Source organism: Mytilus trossulus, chromosome 1 (assembly GCF_036588685.1).
Source record: "Mytilus trossulus isolate FHL-02 chromosome 1, PNRI_Mtr1.1.1.hap1, whole genome shotgun sequence".
NCBI lineage: Eukaryota > Metazoa > Mollusca > Bivalvia > Mytilida > Mytilidae > Mytilus > Mytilus trossulus.
This window is the reverse complement of record NC_086373.1, coordinates 41,306,237-41,316,916: the sequence shown is the minus strand read 5'-3', so window position 1 is coordinate 41,316,916 and position 10,680 is coordinate 41,306,237. Positions and strand designations below refer to the sequence as shown.

Genomic DNA, 10,680 nt, shown 5'->3' with positions numbered 1-10,680 from the left:
ATATTGAGAGAGCATTAAATATTGAACTATATAATATATTTCGGTATTTTGTAGGATTGCTATTCTCGTTTAAGTAAAATTTCATAGTGGAAGAAATTGTTTTCATAAGTGTTTTGCATATTTTCACCAAATATTACTTGGAATTTACAGACTATATTGTATTCTATGTATTTCTGTATATTGCAAAACTAAAAATCAAATGAAAAGCCTAAAGTATCGAAATAGTGTATACGAGGTGTAGTTTATTTTAATGTACAATGAATTAATTTTATAAATGAAACCGGTGGAGTCCTGAAAATATAAACTTTTACATAGCTTTTGTAAAACGTTGCAATTGAAACATAGATTGATGGAGTTCATGGACCTCAACTAGGACGTAGTTTAAAAGGTAGAACCGACACACTTAGGGCATGTCATTTCTCCTTTGTGGTTTGTAAGTAATAAATCAGATAACATGTATAACAAGCACGTCATATACATAATCAGTGCAAAAAGTTTTGAACAAATGCAGTAACTGTAGTTTCTGTGTGTGGTTTTTTTAAAATTATTATTGAATAACAGATTATTATTATTATTATTATTATTATTATTATTATTATTATTATTATTATTATTATTATTATTATTATTGTTAACAATAGTTTATGAATTATCACCAAATTTCTACATTTTTCACTGCTTAGTAAAATTGTTCAAGTTGTATCAGGTATAACAAAAGTAATATTAAAAACGACCTAGTTGTAAATATCAAATCGAAACAGTTCTGAATTCCTTATCAATTAATTGTTGTTGATTGGTTACTTAATAGTTACAATAAATTGGTCTTGATAACATGGTATATTCGGCCTCTTTTAACATCACCGTTAGGTCTAGAACAAATCACAATTTAATAAATCTTGAAATCAATATGTCCTGTATATTTGAAATCTATTTAAAGATTGACCTAACTTTCTCGTAAACAAGACTGACAAAAGTTTCAAACAAATAAAAAAAAATCTATAAAGAAACATTCAGGAATCTAACGATCGCGCCCTGTAAATGCATAAAAAAACTCAAGTTTGTGTACGTAAAATCAGTATCGTATAATTTCAAAAGTATTATCGTATCAATATTCATAAAATATGACATGCATATAGTATCTGAAAGGTCCATATGATATATAAGAATCCTCAGATCGATCAACAATATCTATAATTTAAGCATCCCAATGTGAAACTTTTTGTCACCAGCCTATTTATTTTCTTTCTTTTTTTAATTTAAAGGCATTGAAGCTTTTTATTTTATCTGAAAGCATGGAGGCAAAAAACTCTTTTTTCTACAAAACCAAATTTCAAAGGTCGTATTCCAACTTTTCCTCGGTGTAAAATGGTGTTTAATGCTGTTTGTCTTCTTGTCGTTTTGTTGGTTGTTATTCTTTTATTATATTTGTTTAGTTTTTTTTTCTATATTTTTTTTTTAACTTTTTTTTTTTTCATCTTGAAATTGAATAGATGCATTTAAAAAATCTATCAAAATACAAATGTAACAGTTTGGTTTATAAAAAAAATCGCAACTAAGCGGTATCTTAAGTGTAGATCTGTGCTAGAAATGTGCCCTTCTTAGTAAACAAATGATCGAAAGATATTTCTATAAAGAATCTATTGGGCACAATTATTTTTTTTTAAGAACTAGTTAAGCCCTATTTCTTTCCGTGTACCAATTTTTTAAAAGCCCGCTAGCTTTGTTGAGATTTTTCTAACAACTACAGAATCCTTTCCCGATGCAAATAACATCTCAAATTAAAAATAGAACTCATTTTTTTTTATAACAAATGGTCAAAGACTCCTTATTACTCTAAAAAAATACTTCGATCCATTTTCCTTATTGGAATGATAAAAACTCTAATGGTGGATGAATTTTAAACGATAACAGTTTGCTATTTCAATAGTTTTTTGAGTAATTAGGAAAAGAACGTGTTGAAATATGCTATGATTTTGACTTCTATCTTTAGTAGGGTCCATTCCGCGGGTACAAACCAAGAAAACGTGTCACTTCACTCCCTCTCGTATAGTTCAATGGCTCCGAATGGAACAGTTTTTTCTCTATACTTATAAATGATTCAATCTAAGCGGAGAAAAACATCTTTTGAAAGTCTACTATTGACGTAAGTAATCTTAATGTTTGGAGAAAAAAAAATCTTTTCAGTATTTATTGATCAGATACTCAAGTTTTCATTTGTGTTTACTAATTAAGAATTGATCAGAAAAAAATATTTCAAAATATGATTTTTTTTCTTGAAATGACTCCTTATATTTGAATTGATCCTTTCAAAAGTTTGTATTCTTATAAGTATTTTATAACAAATATATTAATTCATATATTGGACTCAATTCAACATGAAAAGAGCGTTTGATTGAATAAATATAAATATTAAATAGTAACATATCGATTAATGCTGATTTAAAATAAAATTGAGAATGGAAATGGGGAATGTGTCAAAGAGACAACAACCCGACCAAATAAAAAACAACAGCAGAAGGTCACCAACAGGTCTTCAATGTAGCGAATTCCTGCACCCGGAGGCGTCCTTCAGCTGGCCCCTAAACAAATATATACTTACTTTTCCTTTATTTTCGGCGTTTAAAAAGACCTAATACCATTTGCACATTTTTGTTTTAGATTTTCAAGTTTTTTCGCAAATACTTTCAAAGTTTCAAACATAGTTGTTTCTTTGATTAAAATTTAAATCAACAGCTTATAGTTTTTTTTTATACTGATATTTCATTTATTTATTTTTTTCAGCTAAAATGGAGGGAAAAGCTGTTTTGATTTTTCTAGGATTTGTTTCCTGTGTTTTTGCAGGTTTGTATTTTATATAAAATATAGAATATTAGTAATTATGATTCGCTTTGTAGTCCACAGTTCAAAAAGCCAAAAATTATCTCATTTATAACTTAATACGAACAAAGTGTTCTCATGTGTACAGTGTTTATCAAGTATGATATCAGAGGTGAAGCCAGAAAAAAATCAAAGAAAAATAACGGAATCGTGGAAAACTTTCGAATAAGGTCGAAAAAAGTACTGCAAATAAACTTTTCTTTAAGCAATATGTCTACATGAAAAAGTGATATCTCACAGAATGTCAATGAGACAACTTCAAATTAGAAGTAGTGAATAACTCAAATATACTGCATGATTCTGGGTATGATATTTAAACGTAAAATTTCACTAAAAGGAATGGTCAACATTTCTTTCATAATGTTTATATAACTAGTCAAACATCCAGTTCATAATAACGGTGAACATTCAAGAAATAAAAAAAACACGAAAACCGAGTGAAAGAAAGAAAAACATTCCTCTTAAATTTCGACATTTTACATTTAATGAAATTTTCAATAAAATAACAATTTCTATTTTTTATATTACAGAATACTCAATGAAGCCGAAATGTGATAAACAATGCTTAAGTGACAGAAGTTGTGGACTAGGATACTTCTGCAAAACCGTAGGATGTAATAGTTTTTGTAGAGCTGTTGAAGTCATTGGAACACTTGATCGTGTACCAATAGACTCAATACTTCCTGGTAATACAGTCTCATCGGGATGCTTAAGAAGTTGTAGATTGACAGGAAGACAAGATTGCAGAAGATTTTGCCAAAGAATGGTTGATAACTCCCAATTGGACCACATTCTGCCAGGCGGTTCAGTAGATCGTATTGCCCTAGGCGGTAATCGAGATAGTATTATTCGAAGAGGTTCATTAGATCGTATTATTCATAGCGGTTCATTAGATCGTATTACCCTAGCCGGCAAAGGAGATAGTATCATTCCAGGCGGCTCAGTACATAATCTTATTCCAGGCGGTTCGGTAGGCCGTGTTAATCGAGGCGATTCAGCAGGTCGTATCATCCAAGGTGATTCATTTGACCGTATTGTATCTGGTGGTTCAGTTCATCGAATTTTCCCAAAAAGCTGTGTCGACACTTGTTTTTTAAGGAAACAATGCAACTTCAATGAGGATTGTCAAAACGTAAATGGATGCAATAAATGTGTTCGCGTCAATGGTTACACATAATTATAACATGATCAAAGGCCAGAAAATTGTGCAATGTTATTCTAACTTTATCCAAATATTGTGATATTATGATAGTTTTTTATATTTGTAAAGATACCAAAATAAAATATGTATTGATATAGAATTTTAATCTTTTCTGTATTAAACGTGAAAAGAATCAAGTAGATGATGCCTCAGCATACCAATTTTACACGAGCCTCAGATGGTCAGTATTTCAGAAAAAATCAAACGTTTCAACAAACATATTTCTTGACAGATCTGGAACAAAATTATGAATTGATATAAAATTGAGTGTCATCTTATATTGATCTCATTCCTTCAAATTTTTATAAACCCTATCAAATTTGGATGATCCTTATGTAATATCTGTTATATGCATACCTGTCGTAGCCTTCTCTTTTCCTCTTTTACGACATCGCCTGAAGGTAGCGTTTTATATTTTTATGAGTGTTACTTTACATCACCAACAGTATGAATGTCGTATGTGGAGCAGACGACAATATTTATCCTTTCAAAGTAAGCAAGTTAACCCAAGCTTTTGGTGGAATTCGTGTTACAATTCTATTCTTTGTGTAGTATGTTGAAAGTTCTTGTTTGTTTATTTCCGTTTTTTTTTTAATCCCCTGGCCTGAAGGCGTCAGTCGTGCGTCGTCCTTCGTCCGTCGTCGTGAACTTTTACAAAAATCTTCTCCTACTGAGCCAAATTATGCCAAACTTTGCCACAATCATCAGTAGGGTATCTAGTTTTAAAAATGTGTCCAGTGACCTGGCCAAATAACCAAGATGACCGCGATGGCTAAAATAGAAGATAGGGGTTAAATGTAGATTTTGGTGTTTTTTCTGAAACCAAAGCATTTAAAGCAAATCTGATGAGTTTATTTATTCAAATGCACAGCAAAAAAAAAAGAAAAAAAGAAACCCAAAAGAAAACAATAGGAATAGAACCGATCTTGTTATTCTTCATCTCAAAGTTTCAATGATGCCTTTAACACGGAGCAAAATAACTCTCATATCACTGCAATTTTAAAACAGCAAATATAACCAATTTGAGATTAATTCTTTACAAACGGACGGTCATACAACAACTGTGAATTGAAAAACAAAGACACGGAGTAATATCGATTAAATAAATCTTAAACATTTACAACATGTCATAATTTAACCCGACAATCACACTTAAGTGTGCAAAAACGATAGAATGTAAAGACAACCAAGAGCACATTTGGGATATGTTTAAGACTAGTCAACCGGTTTGTACTTACGTAAGCAACAAGTGACACATTTGGAGCAGGACATGGTTACCATTCAAAGCACATGGGGTCACCCCTTGTTTTTGTTGGGTTCGGGTCGCTCAGACTTTATTTTGTTTATGTTTGGTTTACTGGTTTGTGTCATTTGGCCTTTATTTTTACGTGTATTTCCTTCTTGTGAATTTGAATAAATTGTTGATTTTAGTTCTCTTGTATATCTTTTGGAAGAAAATAATAGAATATGCATATTCAAGATGATATCAGAACATTTCTCGCAATTAAGCTTATGAGATGTATAAACTAATAAATGTAAGACACAAGTTTAAGTTGAGTCTTTGAGACGGAAAATATAGATGTGAAAGAGAATGAGAATATTATTCTATTTAAAATGTTATACTTAGTGCGATACACTTGTTCATTAACATGTCAGAGTTATCTTTCGCTGCACTAGTATATATAGTATTTTATAATTGTGTTTTGTAGAGTCGTTATTTGAGACTACTGTTATTTGTTGTTGAAGTCATAGGACCCCTAATTAAGAACTCTTATAATATTTACAACCGAGTGCTGTTATATAATGCTAATTGCCACCCGGTTTCATTTATTTAAATGACACACTTTGCTGGATGTTTGTTATAACACGCTATATTTGCACTTAACAGATTTAAAAAGCAACTGACCATACCACAACTGTATGTGAAATTAGCAGCTGGTTCGTTATTCGTTATTCGATATTCAATATGGAAGTGTATGCTAGCAGTCGGTTTCGATATGCAAATAAGTTGAAAATCACCTAAAATATATAAAATTTGATAACAAAGCATGTTTTATTTGTTAACTGGAGCGAAAAGATACGTAGGAAATCGTTTAGTGCCCTCTTTAAGCTGCCGTAAATTCTCGTTGTCCTCTAATGTAAACCATTATGTAAGTTGCATATTTGTATTTTATAAATATTATATTTCAGTAAATAAAACGACAGCAAATATGTAATTTTATATTTAATATTTGGTACAAAAAAAAAATTAGAATGAAAATGGGGAATGTGTCAAAGAGCCAACAACCCGACCATAGAGCAGACACCAGCCGAAGTCCACCAGTCTGTCTTTAGTGCAGCGAGAACCTCCAGCACCCGGAGGCTTTCTTCAGCTTGTCCATAAACAAATATGTATACTTGGATATTTGTAATCTACCACAAGCATTGAAAGTAAATCAGACTCAATTCAATACGTTCGAATCTACCAAATCCATCAAGTCTCATCAACCATACTTGATATTTACAGTCCAAAGAAGGAAATTCAGAGGTCAGCTCTCTTTCATAACTTAAAAAATGTTTTTCTAATTGTAAGTAGAAACATGAATTATTGTAATTGGAGACTAAACTAACATCTTAGTTATTGAGTGTTGGATAACTGTCTTTTTGAGTATTCATAATATCTCAATTTACTCATATATATATATATACATGTATTACAATACATACTTTTTTTTATCAATACCAACAAACCAAAAATACACTAATCAGCATTTCTTATATGGCTGCAGGATCTTACTCTTTTGGATCACATAAGTCCACCCGGTTCATCTTTTGGTATGGCAAGCCGTTTTACCATCTATTCTAAGTTCAAGATATCAAAGAAATATTGATTCGATTTCTTATATAGTTTATTAAATATCTTATAAAGTTTACTGCTGACAGCATGTCTTATGCAGTTTATAAGATATCTTATATAGTTTATAATACAAAGTTTATAAAATATCTTATATAGTTTATAAAATAGCTCATATAGTTTAACACTATCTCATATAGTTTAACACTATCTCATATAGTTTATAAAATATAGTTTATAAGAGTTATTATTTAGCCTAATAAACTAAATGAGATATGTTATATAGTTTAAAGTTTCCTTCGGACGTTTTCTACTCTGTGTTTGAGTTGTTTTCTAGGGTGTTGAGTTTAGAAAAGTACCAGTTCACCTGTTGTTAAAGATTTTCACATTCCACTTCTATATACATTTTTAAATGTCTTAACAGATATAAGAAAACTTGCTACTGAAATCTAATGAATTTGTTGATGAAGAAGTGATTAATGAACGTTGAATCATAACAGATGTTACAATTGCCATATGACCATTTGACAATTTGACAAGACAAAGACTGCTACTAATCAACAATGCATATCTTATCATTATGATTGAAGTTATTTGATTTCTGTTTACATATGAGTATATGAAAAGCTGTTGTTCCTTTTCTTTCATTTGTGAATCTTCTTTCATTTTCAAAAATGCGACGGGATTAAACATTGTTTTTAAGATCTCAACCCTCCCCTTTACCCCAAAGTAGAAAAACAACCACACACCAATACGTAGAGTAAAACTCAGTTCAAATAAAGTCCGAGTCATATGAATAGGTACAAAAGAAACTAAACAAAATGACAATGATACATAAATTAACAAAAGACTACAAGAAGTTACTGACATTCCCGCTCCAGACCTCAATTAAACTGATCGAAACATTGTCTTTATCATATGAATATATATCATGTATCAAATACAACTTACATTTAAATATTCAGAATGAACACAAATGCGGCCACTTCCATTGAAGTCTGAAACCGTCTAAAATTAAAATCAAATGCGAAAATTCTGAAGATTTCTATAATTAAGCATGACTAAATGATGCTAGTAACCGATATGTGTGCATTGTATTGTCAAAACTCGCCCATATTTATGTGGCAGAAGTATTTTTATTTTCCAATAAATAGCTGAAAGTTTCACTATTGTTAAACGGCTAAATGTTTGGGTCAATAAGCGGTCTTACCGGGCCTTCTCTCAAGAAATTCTTTTTATATGTTTCAAAATGTATAAGTACTTCGAGACAAGACAATTTATTTTAGCCCTCTCCCTTTTTTTCGTCGTCGTGTTTTGATTCTAAATTGACGGAAGTACTGTATAGACGACGACAACTCGTAAAGGAAAACAAAGTCTGTATAAAGCAAGAGCAACAATCATGGTTGCATACCTTACAAGTATCATTAAAGCATTTCTCTTGATAAATATATAAAGACAAAAAGACTTTTTAATAAATAAAAGAAAGATTACAGTTTCTGTAAACTATTCTCTATATCTATACCATTTATCATAACCAGTTATGTTAACCGTTTACCTATATAGCTATTCAATAATACCACATCTTCTTTTTTATGTTCAACAAAATATCATATATATATGTATGACGAAAGATGTAAACCATAAACCATACTTGAATGTTTATATCAATAGTTAAATTTGTGAAAGGATTTTTTCAACTTTTTAAAAACAAATTTCCTATGAATGGACATGTAAAAAGACAAATCACAAAAAAAACGAAATTCCGAGGAAAATACAAAACTGAAAGTCCCTAATGAAATTTCAAAATTAAAAGATATAACACATCTAACGAATGGACAATAACTGTCATATTCCTGACTTAGTTAAAGCATTTTCTTATGTATGAAATAGTGGATTGAACCCGTTTTATAGCGTTAAACCTCTCACTTGTATGACAGTCTCAACATATTGCATAACCAATTATAGGAAGGATGTCACAAGTTCAGAAATCTGTGGTCAATACCTTGTATAATCAACAGACAAATCTTTTCATAATCAAATACAGGAGAACTAAACATTGTATGACTCACTTGGTGGATATACGAATTAAGATTTTCATATGCATGTCTAGTCACAGAGAAATATATCATTGCACATTTCTCTAAAATCATGATTGCAAATCTTGTTAGTATCATTAAAGTACTTTTACTTCATACATGATTGATGGCGTTTTGTGCTCCTTTTTAAGATATTTGGGTTGTTTTACGGTATTACATGTAAGATACTTGTGGTACTTGTACATTATGTTAATTTGTTTATGATATTCTCGTTATTATGTCTTTCATTTTGCCAATGTGCTTTATTTATATGCCTTTGGCTGTTACTTCGAAAACTTGTTTGTTGCATGTCTTTTATTTTCGCTTTATGTTTTATTTATATGCATTTTTTTTGGTCTCTTCGTTACATATATTGTGTACCTTTATTTGTACTTATAATCCTGTCATTGTGTTATTGTACTGTGGTAGGTTTGTATATTCTTATCTTTATTTGTTTTCTAATATGCTTGATATTTATGTTATTTTGTGTTTCTTTGTTTCATTTTTGTATGCTTTTTAGTGATTGGTGACTGCTGGAAATTTGACATTTTTACCTGTTAATTCTGTTTGTTTTGTTCGCGCATCGTTTTCAATGCGGTTGAAATTGATGTGACTGTCATACAAGTGAGCGGTTTAGCTATCTATAAAACCAGGTTCAATCCACCATTTCTTACATAACAAAATATCTGTACAAAGTAGGGAATATGATAGTTGTTATTCTATCCGTTGATGTGTTTGAGCTTTTGTTTTTTCTATTTGATTAGGAAATTTCCGTTGATAATTTTCCTCTGAGTTCAGTATTTGTGTGCCCTTTCTTTAATTTGTGAATATTATAAAGTACATGTATGTTATTAAAATAGCAAGGCCAAATGACATATTGAAAAAATAAAAGAACAATTACAGTTTAGTTACTGTCCATACCAGGCAATAATTTTGTTTTGATGATTAATGAAATTGAGAATGGAAACATGGAATGTGCCAAAGAGACAACAACCCGACCAACAGCCGAAGCCAATGGAAACGGCGAATGTGCCAAAGAGACAACAATCCGACCAACAGCCGAAGGTTACCCATGGGTCTTACATGCAGCAAGAAGATCCCGCACCCGGAGTCGTACTTCAGCTGGTTCATAATAAAAAAAAAGTATGCTAGTATATAGTTATAACAAATATACCAAAAGAAAATAACATTAAAAATCATACAAGACCAACAAAGATTAGAGACTCCTTACTTAGAACAGACACAACAATTAGGTGAGGTTAAAACATGTTAAAAACTATAACAGACAATTTATTTCATAATCAAATAATGGGATATAAATAATTGTATGACGCATTTCGTGGATATACTAATTCAAGATCTTCATATTCAACAGAAAATTATATCATTACCCTTTATTTACATTTATTTTATTGACTCTTTCAAAGAGACATTAGATATAGGAAGATGTGGTGTGAGTGCCAATGAGACAACTCTCCATCCAACATTTGCTGATTATTTTAATCAATATAGGTAATTAAGACAGTTTGAATAAGATATTCAACAATATGAAATTGTCTAGACTAGACAATTTGTAATTTGAGGTTTTACACATGCAACATCCAAATGTGCATTATTTACAAAATCAATTAGATAAACAAAGAAAAACAAAGTCTGTTACAAATCATATCTGAATACCGTGTGATTATCATTGA

At 30.6% G+C, this 10,680-nt stretch overlaps 1 protein-coding gene across 1 annotated transcript; it reads left to right on the top strand.

The window, feature by feature from the left end:
• Nucleotides 1–2,771: 2,771 nt before the first annotated feature.
• LOC134707869 (uncharacterized) lies at nt 2,772–4,178 on the top strand. The gene is made up of 2 exons (XM_063567977.1): nt 2,772–2,841; nt 3,408–4,178. Exons 1-2 carry the CDS (start codon nt 2,787–2,789, stop codon nt 4,052–4,054), a joined length of 702 nt encoding a protein of 233 aa, XP_063424047.1. The 5' UTR covers nt 2,772–2,786; the 3' UTR covers nt 4,055–4,178.
• The last annotated feature ends 6,502 nt before the right edge of the window (nt 4,179–10,680 follow it).

What these genes read in the sequence shown, in the direction of transcription:
- LOC134707869 (XM_063567977.1), top strand. Translation starts at nt 2,787, where the DNA reads ATGGAGGGAAAAGCTGTTTTGATTTTTCTAGGATTTGTTTCCTGTGTT. An exon ending in TGTTTCCTGTGTTTTTGCAG is followed by an intron (nt 2,842 to 3,407) that starts GTTTGTATTTTA and finishes TTTATATTACAG; the next exon opens with AATACTCAATGAAGCCGAAA.